The sequence below is a fragment of the Pelodiscus sinensis genome, chromosome 2 (genome assembly GCF_049634645.1).
Source record: "Pelodiscus sinensis isolate JC-2024 chromosome 2, ASM4963464v1, whole genome shotgun sequence".
Classification (NCBI taxonomy): Eukaryota; Metazoa; Chordata; order Testudines; family Trionychidae; genus Pelodiscus; species Pelodiscus sinensis.
The window spans coordinates 84730395-84756377 of record NC_134712.1 but is presented as its reverse complement, the minus strand read 5'-3'; the positions used below and the strand labels follow the sequence as shown (position 1 = coordinate 84756377).

The 25983-nt window shown below is 43.4% G+C and overlaps 1 protein-coding gene across 3 annotated transcripts in view; it reads right to left on the bottom strand.

The window, feature by feature from the left end:
• Positions 1–25983, bottom strand: part of MTCL1 (microtubule crosslinking factor 1) — a 167702-nt gene that overhangs the window by 128196 nt on the left and 13523 nt on the right. For all 3 annotated transcript variants that reach the window (XM_075920965.1, XM_075920966.1, XM_075920967.1), the window contains exons 2-3: positions 17103–17327; positions 14678–14836 (exon numbers count right to left, since the gene is read on the bottom strand). In XM_075920965.1, coding sequence (XP_075777080.1) covers positions 14678–14836; positions 17103–17327 — 384 coding nt within the window. The remainder of the gene's footprint in view (positions 1–14677; positions 14837–17102; positions 17328–25983) is intronic.

Genomic DNA, 25983 nt, shown 5'->3' with positions numbered 1-25983 from the left:
GATAATGACATAGAGAACACTTAGAAAATTCATCGATGATACCAAGCTAGGAGAGGTTGTAAGTGCTTTGGAGGATCAGATTAAAATTCAAAATAATCTGAACTAACTGGAGAAATAGTGTGAGAAAAATAGGATGAAAATTCAATAAGACCAAATTAGGAAGAAGCAGTTGTTCACATATAAAATGTGAAATGAACCCCAGGAAGGAGTACTCCTGGGAGTCATAGTGGACCACGAGCTAAACAGTGTAACACTGCTGCAAAAAAAGCAAACATTCTGATATGTTTTAAAAAGTGGAAATCAAATCCTAGTGAGGAAAATAGAAAGGAGCATAAACTTTGTCAAATCAAATGGGAAAAAATAGAGTCAGAAAAGCCAAAAAGGAGTTTGAAGAACAGCTAGCCAAAAACTCAAAAAGTAATAGCAAAATGTATTTTAAGTACATCAGAAGCAGGAAGATGGCTAAATAACCAGTGGGGCCCTTGGATGATCAAGATGTCAAAGGAGCCCTCAAAGATGATAAAGTCATTGCAGAGAAGCTAAATGAATTCTTTGCTTCAGTCTTCACGGCTGAGGATATTGGGGAGATTCCCAAACCTGAGTCATTCTTGTTAGGTGACAAATCTGAGGAATTGACCCAGATCAAGGAGTCATTAGAGGAGGTTTTGAAACAAATTGATAAACTTAACAGTAACAAGTCACCAGGACCGGATGGCATTCACCCAAAAGTTCTGAAAACTCAAATGGGAAATTGCAGAACTATTAACTGTGGTTTGTAACTTATCCTTTAAATCAGCTTCTGTACCTAATGACCAGAAGATAGATAATGTGACACAAATATTTAAAAAGGGCTCTAGAGGTAATCCTGGCAATTACAGGCCGGTAAGTCTAATGTCAGTATTAGGCAAATTAGTTGAAACTATACTAAAGAATAAAATTATCACACTTTGACGGGGTGGCGGGGGCTGACGGAGAAAGCCCCGTACACTGCACTCAAACAGCGCTTGGCCCCAGTGCCGTAGGATGCGAGCGGCTGTGCCGGGAGTGCTCAGCAGCTGCTGCACGATGTGCAAGGATTCCCCAAGCTGCCGAGCCGCGCGGCGGGGCTGCGCCTGCATCCCAAGCTGAGGGCGCCAGCTTTGAAAAGCTGAGGGATGGAGCAGCTGGGGGAGAGAGGTGAGCTAGACGAGGCGGAGAGCAGCGCTGGCCAGAAGGAAGAGGAGGAGAGGCAGACTTTGGGGACGACGATGCCAGCCTGAGGGAGGACTGAACCTTAGACATGGCAGAGGTGGTGAAAGTGGACCGGAGGGAAGGAAGGAGCCCAGGACAGAGTGGAGGAGCGCCCGCAGGCTGGTGAGTTATGGTATGGCCCCACCAGCCAAACAGGTAACCGTTGTGCCTATTCTTAGGATCCTGGGGCGAGGCCTGAAGTGAGGGAGGGCCCAGATCTCCCTTCCCTCTCGGCGTACGAGTATATGTGGAATAGTGGAAGGACCATGGAAAAGGCTACTGTACAACACGGTGAGGCTGTTGGTGCACGGTAGGGGGAAGAGTTCCTGGTGAGGAACCACCTTCTTCCCCCCCATGGGGGGGCAGAGGAAAAACTATAACACAGACACATAGATAAACATAATTTGTTGGGGGAAAGTCAACATGGTTTCTGTAAAGGGAAATCATGCCTTACTAATCTACTAGAGTTCTTTGAGGGGGGTAAACAAATGTGTGAACAAGGGGGATCCAGTGGATATAGTGTACTTTGATTTCCAGAAAGACTTTGACAAGGTCCCTCACCAACGGCTCTTAAATAAAGTCAGCTGTCATGGGATAAGAGGGAAGGACCTCTCCTGGATTGATAACTGGTTAAAAGAGAGGAAACAAAGGGTAGTAATAAATGGTAAGTTTTCAGAGTGGCAATTAGTAGGGTCCCCCAAGGGTCTGTCCTGGGACCAATCATATTCAATTTATTTATAAATGATCTAGAGAAAGGGGTAAACAGTGAGGTGGCAAAATTTGCAGATGATACCAAACTGCTCAAGATAATTAAGACCAAAGCAGACTATAAAGAGATTCAAAAAGATCTCACCAAACTAAGTGTTTGGGCAACAAAATGGCAAACTAAATTTAATGTTGATAAATATAAATTAATGCACAATGGAAAAAATAATCCCAAGCATACATACAATGTGAGGCGTAGCTACAACTACTCAAGAGAGAGTTCTTGGAGTCATTGTGGATAGTTCACTGAAAATATCCACTCAGTGTACAGCAGCAGTCAAAAAAAGCAAATAGAATGTTAGGAGTCATTAAAAGAGGGATAGAGAATAACACAAAATGTATTTTATTGCCTCTATATAAAACCATGGTACACCTACATCTTGAATTCTGTGTTCAGATGTGGTCACCTCATCTCAAAAAAGATATATTGGCACCAGAAAAGGTTCAGAAAAGGGTAACAAAAATGATTAGGGGTTTGGAACAGGTCCCGTATAAAGAGAGATTAAAAAGACTTGGACTTTTCAGCTTAGAAAAGAGGAGACTAAGGGGAGATATGATAGAGGTCTATAAAATCATGACTGGTGTGGAAAAAGTGAATAAAGAAAAGTTATTTACTTATTCTCACAATATAAGAACGAGAGGTCACCAAATGAAATTAATAGGCAGCAGGTTTATAACAAACCAAAGGAATTTTTTCTTCACTCAGCTCATAGTCAACCTGTGGAACTCCTTGCCAGAGGATGTGGTGAAGGCTAAGACTTTAACAGGTGTGGCAAGGGCCCCTCTTCTCCAAGCCACTACTGGGGTTTTTCAGCAGGTCTCAGTGGTAGGGAGCCCAAGCCAGGGGCCCGTAGGCTCCCTCCCCTGCTGCCTTTACCTAATGCTGGTCCAACTTGTTCTCTCCTTTTCTTCCTCTCTGCCTCTCCACCACCTTCCTTTCGTCCTCTCACTCCTCTCTCCAGCCTCCAACTGATGAGGCTTTTAAAGGCCCTCAGAGACACAGCAGAGAAGTCAGCTGGCCCCAATTTGCCTGAGCCAGCTCCCTCGCAGCTGCACCTAATTGTGCTGCAGTTCTCTGCTTTTCTAACAGGAGTTTTTCCCTTTTGGGCTGCCTTTTCTCCTCTCTGCAGCAGCTCCCTGTCCTGACCCTGTCACACAGGGTTCAAAAAAGAGTGAGATAGATTCATGGAGGCTAAGTCCATCAGGGTATGTTTACACTAACTCATTAGTTCGAGCTAGGTAGGCAAATGAGGGCAACCGGATTTGCAAATGAAGCCCGGGATTTAAATATCTGCATGTTCCTGGGCGCCACCATTTTTAAATCCCCCTTAGTCCAAACTCCATGCCCGCAGGTACATGTGGCACGGAGTAGGTAGTTCGAATTAAAGATATCCAATTCGAACTACCTACTCTGTGCCATGTGTAGCTGCGGGCACGGGGTTCGGACTAAGGGGGATTTAAAAATGGCGGCGCCCGGGAACATGCAAATGAAGCCCAGGATATTTAAATCCCAGGCTTCATTTGCAACTCCGGTTGCCCTCATTTGCCTACCTAGCTCGAACTAACGAGCTAGTGTAGACATACCCTCAATGGCTATTAGCCAGGATGGGTAGGAATGGTATACCTAGCCTCTGTTTCTCTGGAAGTGGGAGACAGGGGAGGGATCGCATGAAGTTTACCTGTTATGAACCCTCCCTCTGGGGCATCTGGTATTGGCCACTGTTGGCAGAGGGGATACTGAGCTAGATGGACCTTTGGTCTGATCCAGTATTGCCGTTCTTATGTTGCATTAGCAGGATTACTGTAAGTCAGTCAAAAGAAGTAATTCTTCTATTTTATTCTACGGCATTAGGCCTCAAGTGGAGCACTGTGAATTTGTCGAATTCTGGATGCCACATTTCAGGAAAGAGGTGGACAAATTGGAGAAAGTCCAGAGAAGAGCAACACAAATGATTAAAGGTCTAGAAAATGTGACTTATGAGTGAAGATTTAAAAAATGGATGTGTTTATTCTGGAGAAGAGAAGACTGAGAGGGGACAAACACTCTTCAAAAACATAAAAGGGTGTTACAAGGAGAAGGGAGAAATACTGTATTGTTCTTCTTAACAATATTTGGGCATTGATGATAGGGCAAGAAGCAATGCATTTAAATTGCAGCAAATGAGGTTTAGATTGGCCATTGGGGAAAACTTCTTGTCAGATCAGGTAAGCACTTGAATAAGTTGGTTAGGGCAGGGGTGAGCAATAAGCAGCCCAATGGGTGGCCACAATTCACCATGGTTAGCCCCTGCTGGGCTGCCAGACACTTTTACCTGCCTGTCCTCAGGTACAGCCACCCGCGCTGTTCCCGGTCAATGGGAGTTGAGGGATGTAGTGCACCATTTCCCGCAGCTCCTTTTGGCAGGGAACATCAAACCACGGCCAACAGGAGCTGTGAGCAGCTGTACCTTAAGACGCTCAGATAAATAAAGCATCTGGCAGCCCATCAGGGGCTAATACAGGTGAACCACAGCCTGCTCATGGGCCACATATTACCCACCCCTGACCTCGGGAGTTTGTGGAATCTCCCTCGATGGAAATTTTAAAAAGCGTGTTAGAGGAACACCTGTCAGGTATGGTCTGAAGACTAACTTAGTCCTGCCATGAGAGCAGACAGCTGGACTAGATGACTTCTCAAGGTCCTTTCCAGGCCTACAATTCTATCCTTCTCTCATCAGAGTCATTAGCTTTTAGGCAAAAAAAATCAGATCCAAGAAACACAAGGCCCAAGTGTGAGAAATTTAGAAATTCAGTTCACTGATGTATTCTCAATTGCTAGTATTAACAGAAATTTCAGATTTCTACAACCCGATGTGTGAAAACAAAATACTTCAATTTTGCTTCCACTCAGCACTCTGAGAGTAATTGTGGGGAGGATTAGGAGATTGATCAATAAAGGAGTTATTAAAGCAACACAAGATATGCAGCTGCGCTAGAGATCTTCTTAAAACCACCAAGGGTTTCTATTGGCGGTCTGTATTTCTCAGCTCAGAGCTGTGTATATTTAAGAGGGAATATGGTATCCTGAAAAGTATAGTAATAGTGAAAATCTTGGCAAAACTAGGCTTAAACTCTGATATTTTACAAAGCTGTTTGCTCATTCTTTCTGTGATTATTTGAATGCTATAAAGTTAATCCATTTGACATCTTACAATAAATTATAGCCTCAATTTTTTTAAAAAAAATTATTTATAGAAGCTACTGTAAATAATTGATTTGTAAAGAGAAATTGATTAACTCTTTCAAGGAAGAACAGAAATCAATAACTCACTGACTTTCTTCCCCCATTCCTAACAATTTCTTCACAGTTCTGCACTCAGTGTTTCAAGTTGTATAATTTCATATTTGTTTCTATGCCCAGCAACATACCATGGTCTGTGTACAATCTGGTAACCTTGGTAAGACAATATGCATCTCAGAAAATTGCCTGTTCTCACTTTGACAGACTGTCTCATACTCTTTTCCATCTCACTAACCAGAGCTCCAGATGCACGTATGAAATTACTGTAGATGTGATATGAAAACAATTGGCATTTGTTCACTGCTAGGCAGCCAAAGCAAGAGAAGAACGTTGCATGTCACAGAGACTGCACTCTTGGGTTTATCTAGCATGTTAGCTCAGACAAGCATCAACTGAAGAGTGCTACACCTATCGTCATTCAGCTAGATCTCACTGATTTGTATAATAGAGGCCAGGTGCATCTGGGTACTGTGGTGGCCCTTGTCCACACAGACTCTGACGAGCCCACTGATAGGCAAAAACAAAAAACAGCCAAAGCATTTCTTTGACAGTCCATAAACATTCAGTGCTGTTCCCAAAGTGAGCAATGATGGACAGGAAGAGGACAGGGATATGGTGTCCCAAGGCTGCAATGACCAAGCCAGAGAATAATCAACTCTGGCTTGTGAAGAATGGCATCTGAGATAAGGACTGGGGTGAGAATTATTATCTTAATGTATTAGGATTAACTAGCATTTTTTGTTTAGTTTGTTTTAGTAATTTACTTTGATCTGACTGTTTCAACTTGCAGTCACTTCAAATCCTACTTTTTATACTTAATAAAGACACTTTTGTTTACTATCAAGCCTAGTGTAAATTACTTGGGAGAGGGAACCACAGCAGTGCATAGTTCTTTCATTGATAAAGAGAGCTGACCTTTTGAACTTTATGTAAAACTTTTATACAGAGCAAGACAAATTAATCTGGGGTTTTAGTTCTTTTGGGGAGTTGTGTTCCTGGTGCTATCAAGACCCATAACAGAGACCTCCAAGAGTTCAATTCCCACCCAGCAGGACAAAGTGGTGGGGCACCCCAGAGGGCAGGAAGGTGGGCTCAGTGACATGATCAGCAGACCAGGTGACATCCCCAATGGGGTCCGGACCCATCACAACTATGTCTTTTGGTTTCTTATGTACCAGACTGACTAAAAACTTCTCCTCCATCCCCATACGTGCTCCATGCATTCCCAGCCAGTGTCAACGTTCTCTGTCATCTTGCTTTCCTCAGAACAGTCCCCTAAACTAACTCCCCAATTAAGTGTTTCAGTATTATTCTCTTCCATGTTAGCCTTCATGCTCTCCACAGCTTCATCAGTGGAAGTCAACTGAAACATCCAGACCCAGCTTTGGGTTGCAGCAGGCAAAACCCTTAAGAATTGTTCTAAGATTACATGGTCCATCATCTTAACTAACAAGTTTGCACTGGATACCAACCCGCGTTGCCAGACCCACAAACACTGCTACTCTGAAGCATATCCGTCAGGTTCAGTCCCAGACTATGCAGAATGGCATCTTTTACAATTCTACGGGACTGTGCCTGCTCAGTGGACAAAGCTTGGCAGGTTGCTTGAGCCTCTCCCAGGAGGAAGGGGCCTCTCAAACTGCCCAAGAGGATTCAGTCCATCATGCTGCATTGGCTACCCCCCTTGAAGCTGCGCAAAATGCCTCTGAACCATCCACTGGGCCCAATTTTGCTGGGTCTAGTATTGGTGTGGCAGAATTTTCTTCTCCTGATATTACCCAGATCCCTGGGTCCATTTTTCTAGGCATGGCAGGAAACATTCTTGCTCAGTGTCTTGCTGTTATTATTGCCTTTGTAATAGATGCAACGAAGAGCACGCGTCTGCTCATGCTGAGCTGCCAGCATCTAGAATACATCCTCCAGGTTCCCCAAAGGAGAAAAAAAATGGGGGGGGGGGGATTGTCTGTCCATCTGCCCCAAACCTTTAAGGCAATTGGTATCTCCTTCCTTCCTTCCTTCCTCCCTCATATATGGTGAGGTTCACTCACCCTTCCAGTGCCCCTGGAATCAGTGGGATATTGCCACTACAACTTCAATGCCTCCTGTTAGCTGCCTACTGCTGACTCCAAGATCTTCCATGACTCACACCTCCAGACAAACCAACTTCAACCCTCATCCAGGATCCAAACAAATCTGGAAATTCTTCCGCCCCTGGGGACTACTGAAGCTCTCTTTGTGTACTTCCAAAAATTCCCATTTTAAGGCTTCTCTCTCACGAAAGCCTATGCTGCCTGTTACATGCCAATCCCCAGTTCTTTCTGTCTGTTCCCCTAACCTTGGGCTTCTCTCAGCCAGAGCACCCCTTCTCCCACCACAACTGACCTCTTTCAGTCCACTTATAATGGCTTCCCTTTGCCAGCTCTGGCCAGGAACCAATTAGTTACTCACCTCTTCATATGCAAAATATGACTAATTAGGTGCATTCACTAGTCTTGCAGTTGATGGGGGTGAAGTCTCATTACAGCATTTACCCAAAAGAAATCTCACAACAAAAGACTGAATCACAGTTTGTACCACTGTGGCCAAGTACTGCTGCACATATGATATGGAATATGTTTGGAGGTTTTTTTCCGGGGGGTGGAGGGAGGCAGTGGGATGGGAAAAAAGAGAAATTGATGCATGCTGTGAACTTTCAGGAGGTTAGATCTGCATTAGATTTCAAACCAAAAGGTTTAAAAAAAATTGTATAAAAATTGTGTCTACAATCTAGCATTTGCTACAGCTCAGCTAAATTTGTTAGGCAGGTTTCATTATAACTAACTTGCATTTGAGCAAATCTGCAGCTATGGTAGATCACTTTCCCACTGTAAAAGTCATCATCCCAAACAGTAACATTAGCTACATGTAAAGGTCAGCTGAGGTCTATAAAAGCCTTGAGGAGTAAGGCTGTGGACAGTCTGATTTAAAGGAAGACAATGTTCTTTGAGGGCTGTGCCTAGTCTGAATACCATTGGATTAGGTTTGCAGGAATGTTTTAAAAAGCTAGATTTTGATCAGTAGAGGCATTGTTAATTAACCATTCCCAGAATATTACACTCAAATAGCAATAACTAGGGCTTGTAAACACAATCAAATGAATGCTGCCAAACGTGATCTGTAAAAAGAAATACATTCTGATCATACAAGTCATTCTGAGTATTTATTGGCTGATTTTTTAGTCTTCTGGTTCATTATTTTTCAAAGGGAAAAAAAGGCAATGAATAAAAAACTGCAGTGCAGGAGAACATTTCGCTTCTCAGTTTCTTCAGTAATTATTGCAGAAGACTCCACTAATATAGCTCTCTCAGTTGATAATCCTATAATGTTACTATATCAACAGAAGGACTTTGCTATGCTTTTAAAATGTTACTTGACATTGTACTGGTTCTCTCTCCCCCTTTTCTTGCATGGGAGTTCAACAAATGCTACAATTCAAAGCTGAAACTATCAAACAAATAAAAGGTGCATGAAAAAAATATCACTGCTGTTGATACAAAGAATCAAGAAGCTAGGAGAATCCACTCTAGTTTCACTAAAGAAGGGACTGTCAAGCACTACCTTAACCATAAAAGCAGAGAGTCTTAGCTTAATAGATTATAGGATAGGGATAGTCCACATGATGCACTAAATTCTGCCAAAGCCTGATCCATCTTTTCCCAATACTTGGTGCATTTACACCGAAGAAGAGACAAACAATGAATGTCCAAACCAGAGAGTCAGCTGGCGTCACAAGTCAGAGGCAAATTCAAAGATCAAAGTCAGAAGTTTGAGAGGAGCAGGAAACAGTTTGGGGCAAGGACTGAAACAAGAACAAATGCAGCTGTAGGCATGGTACTCATTGAGGAGCCGTTTCTCTGCTGTAGAAGCCAAGCTTCTAAGCGGGACTGCTAAACCAGGAGTCAGTCAGGGACTCTGGCCACTCTGTTAGTTCCAAGGCAGCAGAGTTGGTCTCATTTGTTGCCTAGCAGCAGAGTCACTCAAGGAGCAGCCAGCAGCTGGTCTGGACCCAGAGCATAACTCCCTGTGCACAGCCCTGAAAAGTAACCTCTGGCTTGTTTTATATATCAAATAAATACATTTAGATTCTTCTCTCAGACACAACCTTTCTACTTCCATTGCCTGCGAAGGGAGTTGTGCATATGTCTCTGCTTGGAACTTGGCTCTGAACAGAACAGGATAAATCCAGTGCAGTGACTATCACTTCTATTTTTATTATTTTAATAGGGTCTTCATTCAACCTTCTATTTTATTAAAACCGAATCAGATTCCAACCACAACAGAAAGTTAACTCTTACTTTAAAGGAGCGGTTCTTGAACTGTGGTTGTCCAAGCCCTGTATGAGAATATGAAACTTTCCAAGAGCCAAGCAGCAGAGGACTGGGGTAGGGTTGAGAGCTTGGAAGGGTCCAAGAGAACATCTGTTACCAAGTGATCCTCCAAATTAAGGAGAGCTGGGAGACACAGTTATCCTAAAGAGTTTGTAGTTAGCCTGAGTAGTAAGGAATCTTACTTACTGCATGCTCTGAAGCATGCTGCTGGTTCCCAGACTTCCATGTCTCCATCTCCTCAGATGAAAATGAATGGGACCAGTTTCCTCTCACTCTCTCGCGTTCCCATTCTACCTGTGCCTTCCTTCCAGAGAATGCTAACAAGCCTATGTTAAAATAAAGGCCTTACTATAACTAGCCGTGGTTTCCTGAATAAACAAGCCTGGAGAACACCATTCATGCCTGGTGAGGGAAAGAGGGTTTTAACTCATCTGGAAGAATTCTAAATGCAAATGATTTTTTCTCTGCATTGTCACAGAGGTCTTAAGCAGGGCAAGGGGACTAAGATAAGGCAGTTACGTCACAGCCCCCAATGAGAGAGAAAGTAACAGTCTCAGATTGCTCTTCCCCCAGGTCCTTATGCCTTTAACGGCAACAGAGTAAGTTACAGCTGCTCACTGCGGCTGTTCCACAGAAAATAAATCCCCCTTTCTCCCTGGTTACACAATCTCATTCATTTCTTGCTAAACCGTTTTATAACGTTTGTGGCAAATCTTTCTGCAGCTGCTACCTCATTTCTAATCCTCCCCATTCTTTGTCCTTTTCAGCAGGCCTCTACCCCTTTTCAAGCAGCTTGAGCCCTGACATGTCACTCTTTTTTTTCTTTCCTGACTGAAAACTTCAAGCACAAAGACTACATCAAAATATACATTTAGCAGCTGCAAACAAGAGACACCATTTACTCCCCTCTCAGGGAAAAGAAGCAGGTTCTATGCATTTTCAATACTTTTGTGCAAGATGGAGCAGGGATGGTTCATTTGCCATTTCTAAGACTATAAAGAATGCAAAGTCAAGAATGCAAAGGTTAGGAAATGACTGAATTAGAGGTTGCCTGTGCAAACTTAATGAGGCCTCCTTGTGAACACACATTACGATGTAGTCTTCAATTACATGATCACATACTATTTCTCTCACAGGATCGCTGCCTCATTTAGTCCATGGGATGCATCCACTCTAGGGTTGACTCACTCTGGGGTTGACTCAGGATTGTGTTGTGAAGGAGGCTGCTGCTGCTGTCTGTAAGATCCAGAATCTGGAAGATGTGTGGTGAATGAGGCAGGGAATTGCAGAAGAGAAAGGAGGGTCTTGTGGTAATGCATTTAAATGCTGCCCTAAAAAGTAAAGTTCTGCCTCTGCCTCTACCACAGAGTTTCTGTTTGATGCTGGTCAAACCATATAAATTAACATTTTCACAGGGGGTCACTGTCTGTTCCTCAATTTTTTGGGTACCCAAACTGAGACAACTAGGGTTTGATTTGTTAAGCACTTACAGCTACAGCTCAGCTCAATGGGAGCTTGGCACAGAATATATAAATGCTATAAAATGCTAAGTATTCAGAAACAATCAGGTCCTAGGCATGTCAGATAGGGGAGTTGATACCTTTGACTATTCTGTGCATACGTTCCCTATCTCTAAACCTGGGATAATACTAAGAGCATTGTGAAGATAAATTCATTAAATGTTTGTGAAGCAGTTGGGTACTATAATGAGAGCACCATAAGAAAGCCCCCAAGAAGAAATCAATAATTCTCTCCAGCGCAGTGTTTGGATGGTGGAGTCAGATGTTGAATGATGAAGATAAAGAGAAATTCATAGATTATAATCCAGAAGGGACCACTGTGATCATTTAGTCTGACCTTCTGTAGAACACATCCCACAGGAGTTCCCTGAACTAATTCCTGTTTGATCTGCAGCATATCTTTTACAAAAACATCAAGTCTTAATTTAACAACCACCAGTAACAAAGAATCTACCACTGTCTTTGATACATTTTTCCCACAGTTACCCCCACTGTTAAATTTTTTTCACTTTATTTGCAATCTGAATTTATCTAGCTTCAGCTTCCAGACATTGGATCTTGTTATATTTCTGTCTACTAGACTGAAGAGATAACACACAAAAATGTGATTGTTAAGATAACTATCCACTCAGTGAACACCATCCATTCTGTGCATTGATTAGGGCAGGGGATTTCCTGTGGGGAAAAATTGCAACTGTGTAATTTAAAAGACTGTCATAATGCACATGCACCAACAGGGCCAAATTATGATTGCACAAGGGGGGCACATTATGGTTTCACAGGTAGCCTTCCTTCTGGCATTTCCTAACTTATGAGAACGGAGCTTCACAACTTCAACATTCTGTTAGGGTGTGTCCAGTCTACAGGGTTTTTTTTGTTTTTTTTTTTAAAGTGGCCTTTTTTCAAAAAAAATGTCCCCTGCGTATAGACTGCTGCCATGTTCTTTCGAAAGTAAATCGAAAGAACGCGGCTGTTTTTCCGACCACGGAAACCCTCATTTTATGAGGAATAAATGCCTTTTTTCGAAAGTGCTCTTTCAAAAAAAGGCACTATATAATGCAAACTGTGCTTTTTCAAAAGAGAGCATCCAGACTGCCTGGGTGCTCTCTTTCAAAAAAGTGGCTTGCTTTTTCAAAAGTACTGGTTGTAGTCTAGATGCTCTTTTTCGAAAGAGGCTTGCAGTCTAGACGCAGCCTTATTACAGGGGCTTTTAAACACTATTTTATCTACAACATTATCCAACCATAAGAGCCAAGACCTAGATCCCAATACATGGACTCTAGGGCCTGACTACACACGGAAACTTCTGCCAGAGGCTGGGGTTGGGAGCAAGGAATAGTCCTACTCCCCATCCTGCACAACAGTCACAAAGGGACATTACAGTCACTACTGCAACCACAGGGCTATAACAGTCCTCACAACCAGTGCACATCCATCTCACCCCACATAACTGTAGATTGGATGCCCCTTCCCTGACACCCCACTTTGCTACTTCTCCTCTCTTTCTGTACATGTTTGAAGGATGCTCTGACAATGCAGAGCTCTGTGAAGTCAGGTGCTGGATGTCAAATCCTAGTATCTGTCTCCTATCTGCACAGCTAATGAGCATCCGTTCTCTGGTTAAGTGAATGCTACAGCCATGTGAGAGGACCAAAGTTTGTGTCTCAGTATGTACTACTATTCTTATCTTGAGTGGGAAACACATTCTTTCCCACTCCTTCCAGAATAAAACACAAACATAGAATGATAGATCACAGCAATCTGAGCAGAAGCCTTGTTTGTTTTTTTGTTTGTTTAAAGGATGATAAAGATAGTTGTACAGCTTCCTGGTTTAGAGGCCATCATCACTCCTTACAAAGACCTCCAAGAGCACTAAAACATACAAAAGATTAAGGATTTTCTAAACTGGCTTTTCTCCTGATCACCAATGGACTAACTTTTCTACCCAGCATGTCTACAGTATATTCTTATACAGCTTTGTCTCTACCAATAATGCTGAAGAGAAGTGGTAATTATTTGGCTGTAAGCTCTTTAGGGCAGAAATCATGTCTTCATTTTCAGTGCCAAGTTAATCTTGGACACTCAATGCATACAAATATTTTTTTGAATGCACATTTTCAAATGCACATTTTCAATAACTGGTTCAAGGCTTATGCCATACCTGCTCCCTCACAGGTGCTCCGCTTGACTGAATCCTATTTTACCATTCTTTCCCTAGAGAATTTTCTCCTGTTTGGTTTCCCATTGTTCTGATCAGCCCATACCTTGGTTCTCAAAACACTTCCCCCTATGGACCAGTTCTGTGAACTACAACGTGATAACCAGTACATTAGAATAACACGTAGCTAGTTATAAAAAAAATAGCTTGTATATTGGATCACATAGTTTTGTAAGGAATACTCCTGCCATGACTTTTAGCAACCTGTAAGCACATCATCTAAAAATAGCTTAAAGTAAAAAACAAACAAACCCCTCTATAACTAAAACATCAGCCAGTCTGTCCTATTGGGGGAAATCCTCAGATGGCATAAACTAACACTACAGCACAGAAGTTTACACCAACTGAAGGTCTGCTACTTATGCATACTAAGCTCCAAAACTGTTGCAGTGAACACATTCTCCTCATAACTCAAATGCACACAGAAATTATATATGGTTTGTCAACCTTATACAGATGAATCAGGCCTTGTGCTAGTTGATTCACAAGCATTGTTTGAAAGATTAAAATAAACATATAATGAAACCAGCTCTCTATATCTGTCCAGAGCTCAGAAGATAAATGCCTTACCTCATTACGTTTAATATTCTCTCTCAATCTGGTTCAAGAAAGATCAGAGACAGTGGACTGTCAACATGCTGTACTGTGGCAAAATACTACTATAGATCAGGGTATGGGCCACATTATTGCGTTCCCCATATCTCACCTCACTTCCTTCCAAGCAGCATCATTATTATGAATATGTGTCAAGTACAATAGAAATTATTCCTTTTCCTAACACACAGCATTTTTGTTTCTCAATTCAATGGTTTTTGTGCATTACAGACCAACTCCTACCTGCCTTACTCAGCAAGTAGTCTCTTTAATGTCAGCAAATAATGTAAGCCAAGTAAATCTAAATTAACCTTTCAGGAACAAATCTTGTAGGATTTACTCAATTCTAACATAAACCAAACTCCCAGATCTTACATTATCATAGTAAAGTCAATGATCATTTTGCCTGAGTAAAACTTGAGGCATGGGGGAGCTAGTCCATAGTGTGTAATATGGGATGTAAGCACCATGATGACACTTAAAAACAGCTGACTGCTTCTCAATAATCTCTAAATTATGAACACTACCATGTACATACAAATTTTTTGTAGATGATTATCAGTGCCAACTGTATCCACAGCTCCAAAAGCAGCACACATTTTCATATTCATACTGTTTCAGATATAGTCTAAGATTCTTGGATAACAAGCTTTCCATTTAACCAAGTACATGGTTCTGCATGATTTTCCTGGCTGGTGCTTACCTCTTTCAACCTATCCAGCTCATTTTGTAGTGCCTGTTTGGATATTTCCATCTCAATGATCTGTTGCCGAAGGATTTCGTTCTCATCTTCCGCTTTAACACGTTTCTCTTCCACACTCTCCAGTTCATGGTGCAGTCTAACAGATACATCTTTGGCTACCTGGTTAGAATAGCATGAACACCACATAAGGGCCTAACTTCCTAAACATGCAATATACATACACATTACAGCCTTGGATAATCCCAGCACCTTCCATTTAAATTATTAAACCCAGGTTTGAATACCCAGATGAGAGGAGAAGGTACATTTTTGTTTCCAGGAGAAAAAATGAAGATGGGAACTTTAGAGTTATCAAAGCATTTCACTCGACACATCAAGCTCAGAAATGCTTAGGGACAGATATCCCTAAGCATTTCAGAGCTTAATAACTCAGCTGTCCCAGCTCACACCCGGTCCCAGATGCTGCGCCTCTGCTTTTTAAATGAACAGGTCGGACTTCCCTTGTCCGGCACCCTCGGGACCTGAGTGGTCCCTAACAATGGAGTTTGCCAGACGAGGGGAGGTCAAGGCTCCCTACCCATCTGCTAGCTCTGCTTCCAGATGGGGGCTGCGTTTCCTGCCCCCTGCCGCTGCCTCCGCCTCACTCTGTGCCAGGCCTGGCCAGGGTTGTGTCCCCCATTGCGCCAGCTCTGGACAGGGGCCAGCCCCACTGCCTCCAGCCCCAGCAGAGGCTGCGCCCCCACCCCATGGCACTGGTCCAGGTTGCACACCCATCGGTCTCCAGCCCCAGCTGAGGCTGCACTTCCCACCGTGCCAGCCCTGATCATGGCTGTGCTCCTGGCCCCTGGCCCCACTATCTCCAGCCTTTGCTGGGACTGCGGTCCTTGCCACCAGCCCTAGCCAGTGCTGTGCTCTCCTGCACGCTGGCTCCACTGGGCTGAACTCCCCAATGCCAGCCCAGCCTGGGCTAGGATTCTGAACCTGGCCAGCCAGGGCTCTCTGGTCCAGCAATATCCATGGTCCTGCCAGACCACGGATATTGCCACACTAGAAGGTCCCGGATTTTAGAGGTTCAACCTGTATAAAGAATCACCAGACTCTTAATACATTTAAAAATCAGAGGCGCAGCTGGGGGGACTAGGAGCAAGCTGGTAAATTACCTGATTCCCAGCTGGTCCCAGCTATGCCTCTACCTCTCCTGAACCCCCAGATGGTGCTGGGGGGAACCAGATTTTAAGATAGCTCACCCCAGCACCAGTTCCTGCTCTCACCCCTTCCTACACCCCTGCTGCCTCTCTCTGATAGAGGTAACAAGGTGGGGGGGAGCAACTAGTCAAGTCACTACTTGACTACCCAATAAGCATATGCTTATCGGATAGTCAACTAGTTGACTAGTCGCTTACATCCCTAGGCCAGAGAAGAAGAGAGCTAGTAGTCATGGAACAAAGACCATAAACAAGAACCCAAAAAAGGTAGTTTGAGATTCCAAAGAGGAATATGAAGGAGATTGGTGTTAGCTTGGAAGATGCTCTTGATAACAAGAGCCGCCAAACCCATTGGACAGGACAAGGTGAAGAAGGTATAAATGTAACTTGATAAAGTCCCTTTCATTTGAACGTGTGCAGGCCTGGGCAAAGAGGCCCAAGGCAGCATGCTGAGCTGCATGGCCACGAGGCTTCCGCCCAAGTGGGCGGGGCTGGAAGCTGGGCAGCGTGGGGCCCTGAATGCGCGGGACTCAAAGCGACCGCCTCGCTCACCTTGCCCAAAGGCTGGGCCTGAATGTGTATATAGTTTTCATTTAGTTAAGTCCTTATTTTATGACAAAGATACACATTTGCTTTCTACAAAAACATAAGGGAAACTGGGCCTGACATTTTGAAAAATCCAAATAATTGTTTTATGTGACTTTTATTTCTGTCATTTTGACCAAAGTCTACAGCTACGTCTACACTACAGAGTTTTTTTCAGAAAAACGGCCATTTTTCCAAAAAAACTTCACTTATGGCCACACTGCAATTGCGTTCTTTTAACAAAAAAAAAAAAAAAATCAAAACAACAGAGGGGTTTTCCCGACATTTGTATACCTCTTTCTACAAGAAGCCGTTTTCCAAAAGAGCTCTTTTGGAAAAAGGCATGCGAGGACAGGGAAGTGGGAGTTCTTTCAAAAGAAGAGGAAAATGCACACATGCCCTGGTGGCCACTCCGTCCATAGTAATCACAGCTTAAATGGGAGATAGCATCCATTCGGTGTGGACGCTATCTTTCGAAAAAGCAGATCGCTTTTTCGATGTGTTTTTGCTGAGTGGATGCTCTCTTTCAGAAGAAGTTTTTTTGGAAGCTCTCTTCCAGAAAAGCTTCTTCTGAAAGAAGCCTGCAGTCTAGACAGCCTCAGATTGTGTCCTTTTATACAATACCTTAAACTCACCTTTAAATCTTGCTCCAAACTTCTAATGAGCTCTCCATCCACTTGGCCTGTCTGTGCAACTTTCAAACTTTTCTGCTCTGCTTTCCTGAGACGATACTGCAGGATGCGGCAGTTCTTGTTTGCACGGTCCAGCTCTTTCCGGAGTTCTTGCAGCTGGTAAACATCTTCCTCTAAGTAACTGTCACGCATCTCCTCCATTTCCGCCCGAAGTTCATCCAATTCATCCTGAGAAAAATCCAAAATACTTTCTCATTCAGAGAAAAATACTTGTCAAGATACAATATCAAAAAGAGGATAAAGATTCCAATATGCAGTTCCAGATGTCATGGGAATATCTGTATTATCCCTTAGTAGAATAGTGATGTTGAATTATATTAATGAATGCCTGTTCTATTTATTTTAATTGCAATGGTAATTAAGAATGGACCAGGGTTACCAGGATGTATATCTGTCTTCTGAAACTGATAATACCATAATTCTTTCCTTCCCTTATTGAATTAAAATGAAATTTACATAATAATTAGTCATTATCTTAGCTGATTGTTTATTTCATCAGCATTATAGCAAACTTACTTAAGCACTTGAACTTCTGTGTGATGTCTTTATCATACAGTCCTATGAAGAAATAAAATGTTCTTTCCCCTTTTAATAAATCTTTGCAACATGAACTTTTTAGGGGGGGAAAAAAGCCATACTGTTCCATATCAGAATTCTTTATGTCCAAGGCTTTTAGCGCATGCACATTACATTTCCAGTCAGTTGAAAACCCTCCTTGTTGCTATGCAGTGTCTGTGCACAGATACACATGCCAATCCTAGAATCCCATGGGCAGAAAAATATCTGTGTGAACACGAATGTAAACAAATCATGTCTTCCCTCAGATCTTTAATTGTCCCAATTCTAAATTATGCCAGGAGAGGCACATGCGCGCTAAAGTCAGCTATTAAGGTTTACAGCAGGGTAAACCGCTTCTGGAAGAGGATAAGCTCTATCATTTCCATTCATTTAATCTGTGCATGATTGATGGTTTTGAGCTAAACTCTTATATAGGCCTTCCAGCTCAGGGATATAGGCCATTAAATTACTACATGGTGGCTCAGGGGATGTCTACAACTCTATTATTAACTACATTTAAAATGAGAAAGGACTCATACCAAGTCAAAGAGCAAGGACAGGAGATATTCACTGCATAAAATCTTCCAGAATGACTGATAGAGCGGAAGTATGTTGTTTTATTAGCCAAATCAAAAAGTTGTGTATTTTAATGAGCAACAAAATTGAGCAACATTAGCAATAGTCACAAAAAATAATTGTTACATAATATGTCTGCCGTATTTTCAGAGTTATTTGTCACCTGCCACTTTTCACTAGTAATTTAGTTTCATGTTTCTGAAATACACACATGCTAAGCACATGACATCCTTCCTCTTCCCCTTTCTAAATTTTCAGTTCCTACTCTTTTTCCTCCCACCTCCTACAGACGCTTCTTATGTGACCTAGCTACATGTGCCCTATCCTGCAAACAGTGTTGCACAAGCTTAATTGTACATGTCTGTGGTGATCCCATTCACGCCAATGGAACAACGCACATGACTAAAGCTAAGCATGTGCACAAGTGTTCACTGGATTGGGGTTTTAGACTATAATCTCCCTGGGACAGGGACCTTGTTCATATATGTATCCGTACAATGTCAATCAAAATGAGTATTTAACTATGCTTGGGACTTCTGGATACCATGAACAATACAATATTGTTCAGGTCTTTCTCAAAATTCTGACAGGAGTTCTGAGGAGACGTTTATTGTGTGGTAGTTACGCAGTCCCTGAAAGGGGTATACTTCCCCTCTTTCAAATGCAAACAAAGATGGCAGTAGGAAGGTACGGGTTTGGCCCAACTCTTCCCATGATGCTTCCTTCCCTTCTTCTCTCTCACTTATCTAACATCCACAAGAACCCAAAGAGGAGCAGGGAACATACTCATCAATAGGATCCTGATCATCTTGAGCAGGAGAAAAGAGGTGGGAGATCCTGTTTCCTCACCTTTGCAACCAGACTCAAGATGCCTACACAGGGGCTAGCCACACATGTGCCAGATAAAAATCATATACTGGGCCATGTCCCTTGAAACTCAAACTCAACTGAAAGTTATCAAGTTACCCTAGCAAGTGGAAGACACGCTAATGTGGGGCTTAGAGATTTGACATAAACCACTCTGGACGCAACGTTCTATGGCAGTCCCATGCAGCATGGCAAGATGAATATATTTATTTCTAAATCACTGCTAAGAGCTGTGTGTTTAATCTAGCCCTGACTGTACCTAATGAAAATGATTTCACGAATTCCTTTGGCCCAACTGTATACATTGTTTTATTTCTCCCAATTTTTAAACTAAATTTATCTCCCATCTTCTCTTTGTTAATGAATGAGTACCAGTGCTGTTCTCTTTACAACATCCTGGCCAAAAAAAGATATATCCAACTTCGTTTAACTCTATTAACAACACGGGCTTGCTTTCACTGCAAAATTAACTTGAGTTATAACTTGAGTGTTGCCACTAACTCAACTCTATTTTACACACAATAACCTTGGGAGTGTTTTTTAATCTGAATTTGCTAGCCCATCAAGGGATGTAGGCTAAGGCTTGAGTGCACACAACTCATCAGCTGCTAGTGCAATGAAAGCATGGCCACAGGTTAGTTCAGTGGTTCCCAATCTTATTTATATCGTGGATCGGCAAGTCCATTCACAAACTTTTGGCGGACCAGTAACATTTTATTTCCATATCTGCATATTCATTATACAAATAATAAAGTTGGACTTGATGACCTTTCAAGGTCCCTTCCAGTTCTAGGAGACAGGCAATCTCCATTAATTTATAATTTATTTATAAATATGCAAATAAAATGTTACCTGTCTATCTAGCCCCAACTCAGCCCACTGCTCCAGTGCCTAACACCCTTTGACTCCCATTCCTACACCCCATGCCCTTTGACCTTTAACCTCAGACCCCTACAGCCCATACCAATACTTTCTTGCCCCATGACCCCATCACGCCCTCACCCAACATCCCTTTGCCCTCCATCCCCGCATTCCTCTCTAGGGAGCGTGGCTATTGCTGCAGCATGAGCAAGGGCAGTGGCCATTGGCAGTGCACGCACTCCCCCTCCTCCTTTGTGCCCCCTCGCTCCTCAAGTATGTCCAACTCCCCCCTCCAGTCAGCAGGAAAATTCCCATGGAGTTGGATTCCCTGTCTTGCCACAAACTTCCTCAGTGTCCTTTGACAAGTCACAAATTTCCACAAGTGACTGAGGCACTTAGGAGCCTCCGACCTACTGATTCTCAATGACTTACACTCCTCAGTCACCTCCATGATTGCACTGTGTGTCCCTCTGCGGTAGAGGTGGCGGCGGAGGGGGAAGAAAGGGAGACATGGAACCCCCAGGCCACCATCTTACCTGGGTGGGAAGGGCCTCCTGCCCCACCTCAGTCCCAATGCCGCTGGTGGGCAAAAATCAGCTGCGCAGGCAGGGGGAGTGGCTGCTAGAGGCATCCGCTTCCTCCCCAAGCAAATCTTATGCCCCCATGTGTAGAGGCGGGGATGAGAGCGTGGAGCCCTGACCTGGCCACCATCTTACCTGAATGTGAGGGAGAGAGGGAGGCAGGGAGGGAGGCACGGAAGATAAGGGCTTTATTCCAGAGGATCGCGCCAGTCTAGATGCTTTTTTCCGGCTTTTCCCCAAGCCGGGAAAAAAGCGGCGGACATGTTTATTTAAATCCCGCGGGGGATATTTAAATCCCCCGCAGATTTCCCTATTCCAAAGTTAGAAATTAGCATGCCTCTTCTGGAGAAGGGGCCAGTCTAGACGTAGCCATCATGTATAGCAACACTGAGTTTTTTTAAAGAGGAGGGAAACTGGAGGTTTCACAAGCAGTTTTGGGGATGGGAACCTGAGGATGACCGCTTGCTAATGTATTAGCTACATATTTCAACCAATGTGCTTACGTGTCGATTTTGAAATTGGCATCTTTATATTTCAGAGTTAACAAAACATAGAGATGAACGGGGGCATTCAGACATGGTAGAACTATTTGTTTAAAGACTTTTCACCAGCTCACAGACTATGCTGGTTCAGTGCAGAGTCAGTTCACATTCTTAAAATTATCTTCACAACCATAAGAGTTAGAGACATCACTTAATTTTAAATGACAGATTCTGAAGCACAATTTCATGGCAAGGGCTGATATCCATTGCTACAGAATACATGGGCACTATTTGTGACTTCTTGCCCTTACTCCATATGCCAAAACCAAAGCCCATCCTTTGGGCATGAACCCCAAATAGTACCTACAGCTAACAGTTCTAGCACCTGTTACACTTCCTTCTCATCCAATCCAGTACTTACCTCTAAATAATCTGGCTGCTTCCCAGAAGCAAATAATCCAATAAAGGGGTTAAACTAATTATGGCTATAAGGATTATGCACTTATCAAAAACGACTGATTGCAACCCAAATTGGAAAATTAATCTGTCATCCCAGCTAGCAACCCCAACCATTAACACAACCATTCCAGGCAAACTAAACAGTCCCCAGTACCCTAGAATATAGAACACGTCAAACCAAAAGCAAACTATGCTTGCCCACAGATATGGACAGATTAACTTGACCTTAATGAACAGTGAAGCTAAAAAACTGGGCCTACTTTGCTGCTTCTTACAAACCACTCTTGGCTTTTTCCTTTCTTAGCTTCTCAAGCAATCCAGTCTCTAGACTCTCACACCTAGAACCTCCTGCCAATGGTCACCCATGTCTTTTCTTGGGGCCACTATTAGCCAACTATTAGTTGACTACAGTCTCCTTCCTCAATCACTCCATCCTCATGATTCCAACAAAGTTGCTCAAACTGATGTGAATTATATTTCTGTAGACAGCCACCTCTACCTTTTGGTTTACTCTAGAGTCTAGACTACTCATATTAAATTCACTTAGCATTTCTGCTCAGAGCTCTTAGTGTGCAAGCCAGTCCTCATTTGTTATGCTTGCCTCTGGACTCTTTTATAAATTCACAAGATGTCAATTCTTTCAAATGTAACTTTTGGGATGAACAAGAATTCACCCTCTTAAACTAGATCTCACCCTCTTAATTTTTCTCATGAGAAAGGGGCTTATCTTCAGCACATCAGCAGTGGTGAGTTTCAGAGTTATACATTTGAGTGCAGTTTTCAAATGAGGGCACAAACACTTCTGACCATGTAAGGGAACAAGAAAAGAAGTCTTCACATAGTATTCAGCACTAAAACAAATAGATAAAATAAAAGATAGCCTCTACTAATATGTACTAAAAAGGGATTTGTCGGTTTCATAGCATGTTGTGGGAAAATAGCTATATTCTGCACATAGTTATCCCTGATACTGCTACTTGAACAGCCTAAGAAATGTTTCACTCATATTTTCTGGAGCTTGTATCAATGCACCACTCCTCAGACAAGCAAAAAAGGGATAGACTGCACATCTTAATGAAAAAAAAAATATGGACAATCTATTTTAAATATTAAAAAGTGGAACTGTTGGTGCTGAGGGTTAAAGTTCTATTACTCTGAAATCTCAAGTCAGATCCAAATGTCAGATGTGTTTTCAGAATGTGATTTTGCAAATTATGGAGAAAAGTTATCCTTTCATGGTCCAAAGTAAGGGTCTGGCCTTGCTCCCAATGAAGTAAACAAAAACAGTGGCAAAGAGGCAGGTATGCTTATGCAGAAGAGCTACATGTTTGTCCATTTTCAATGAAGAAATTGATCAACTACAGTTTATTCTTCTCAAAAGTGCTCAGAATCCTACCCTATAAACTGAGACTTTAGGTTATTTGCTGCTATATCATAGCAGCTATGCTTAAGCCTGCAAAATGATTTACATTTATATATCCAAGTTATGAGTTTGCAAACAAAGCTAATTTAAAAGTCTGGTTTTATTTACCAAGTGTTTTGTGTGAGATTAGAGGGCAGAGTCTGCTGTTAGTGCAAGCAGATGTGTAGCCATGGACTGTCAGCATATGGTTCCCCCTCTCCTTTTTTTAAAAACTTGATCATAGTGTACTATAAAATAGCATACATCAGAGTCGATGTTCAGTGAAAACTTGGTGCTGAAACACGTGTAAAAAAAAATCACAGCCAAAAATAAGAAAGGAAGCTCCTTTTTACACTGCGCATTTCAGCCTTGCAGAGCTGGGGGGGAGGGGAAGGGGAGAACTCCCAACATATTAATACAGTACCATAAAAACTAGCCTGAAGGTTTGGTTATATGGCTTGATGGAATTCTATCTGGAGCCTCTTAAAAGTCATGAATACTAAGAGTGACAATATGTAATCCTGACAATGGATATGGAAAAAAGACTCAGAGAAGTGGAAATTACAGTTGAAACTATAATGGCCCAGGTTTTTAAAGGTACTAATCAAACGACAGTGGAGGAAAACATGACAGTTCTCATCGAAGGTAAAGGAACAGAAGAGGCGGAATATTAATAGCTCCCAAACTCTGCAATGTAAGAAAAAGATTCAGTCTGGTTGAGAGATAGTTGTAAATGATGGATAGAATATTCATTAACATTTGTTTTCATTATTATTGTGGGTGAACAAACATTATTAGGATACTAAAAGACTTGCCCACTGGCTTCCTATCAGGGCTGGCCCAGCACAAAGGGCACTACATAACCTCCCACTCACCAGCTTCTCCCTGGGGCCAGCCCACAGGGAAGGGAGGGGGAAGGGAGAGGACTTACACAGGGGCCTGATGATTGATAGATAGATAGATAGATAGATAGATAGATAGATAGATAGATAGATAGATAGATAGATAGATAGATAGATAGATAGATAGATAGATAGATAGATAGATAGATAGACTTCCAAGTTAGAGAGTATCCACCATTTATACTAGTTTAAACTAGGGATGTTAAGGACTAGTCAACTAGTCGCTTCCTCCCCTCCCCGCACTTGCTGCATCTATCAGAGCAGTTCCCAACCTTTTCCAGATGGGGATCCATTTTGACAATTCAGGAAGACTTAGTGACCCAAGGCAACTCAAAATCAGGGGGAGAAGAGAGGGCAGAGCCACCTGGGGAGACACTTGGTGACCCTTTTGAAATGTAATGGCGACCCATATTTGAGTCCCGACCCATAGGTTGGGAAACCCTGCTCTATCAGATAGAGGCAGTAAGCAGGGGGAGAAGAGGGCGGTACTTCAAAGCAGAGGTGCTGCATGGAACGCAGGGTCAGCCACAGCATTTCAAGGGGGCAGAGGTGCCCTCTGCATTACGTGTTCTCAGTGCAAAAATGCACTGACTATTCGATTAGTCAATTACATGCTATTTAACATCCTTGGTTTAAACTTGCAAGTGACCTATGCATCATACTGCAGAGGAAGTAACTCCCCACATCTGACTGGGAGAAAATTCCTTCCCAACCTCAAATATGGTGATCAGTTAGACAAGATCCTCCAGCCAGACATACGGGAAGAATTCTCTGTAGAAACGCCGAGCCCTCCTCAACTGACAAACAACCCTCCCTGCCCAGAACTCTCAGCTCTCCATGCTTGGCTGGGCCCCCAGGATGGACCCATCTCTCCTGGTACCTGGCAATGCATCTTCCTGAGACTACACGTGTGGGCGGTCACACAGGGTCACATGTGCCCCACTGCAGATTTCTGGCAGGGTTTACGCTACGAAGCGGCCAGCAGCAGCCTTTCAGTACTGTGCAGAGGGAAGGGATGGCAGTTTTTCCGCTGCAGCTGGAAGCAAGAGTGGGGACAGGATGAGCTGGCCCATGTCTGTGCAGAGCTCTTTTCTTCTCTTTCCCCCCTTCCCACTCACATTGCTGAAAGCAGTGTGTCCTTTCTGTCCCTGCAGCATTGAAAGACAGCTAACCGCTCCAGGCTGCTGCTGGCCACTGACATAATCTCTTCCTGCCAGCGCAGCAGCTGGGAGGCAGGAAGTGGGTTCAGTCCTAAGGATGCATTGTGCACCAGAAGTCCAGGGAACCTGACTGTAAGGGCTTCAGTGATCACAGCCAGAGGAGGGTGCCTAGGCCCTAGGCAATGAAGCAACCCAGAGCTCCCAAGGAAACAGGCATGGGTGAAGAGGCTGCTATGCCCCTGCCTCAGGGATTGCTGTGGAGCTTGCAGATTCAGCAGATTAACAGGCTGGAAACGGCTTCCCCTCCCCCCACTCTAAAGCTTAGCTGAGGGACAGCGAAGCTTCCCCTTGCCAGCACTGTCTGGGGCTTTCACACTTGCAGGGCTCGACTCCTCCTGACCAGCACCTCAGGCTGGAGGGTCTTGGGTTCTCCCATGGCACCGGCTCAACCAGAAGCAGTAGGGGAAGGAGAAAGCCTGCTGTCCAGGCTGTGGGTGAGCTGAGCGGTCTGTTGAGCAACTGGTCCCCCAGACAGTGCTGGGAGTGGGATGCCCCACCGGGAGATATGGAAGAGCAGTGGGGCTGGGGAGGGTGAAGGGGAAAAGCAAGGAGAAGACAGCAAGAGAGGGAACACATAAACACAAAAATGAGTGGGCAGCAGAGGGAACACAACCGGCTGCCACCTGGTACCTACCCTCACTCATCAGCCAACGCAGCTCACAACCAATGCTGGCTGGAAACAGGGGTGGGACCATGCTGGCCAAGGGCCAGCACTCATTCGGGTTACCCTGATGGACCAGGAGGGTGAGTGGCTGGCCAGCCCCACATACTGCATTTCCCCCCTCCGCAGCCTTGCACACTCACTATCATCAGTCACTGGACACTGCCGCTCACTACTGATGCATAGGTGGCTGGCAATCAGGGATCCAGCCAGCAGCAAGATCTATCTATACTAGGCAGGGTGGAGGACAGAAAA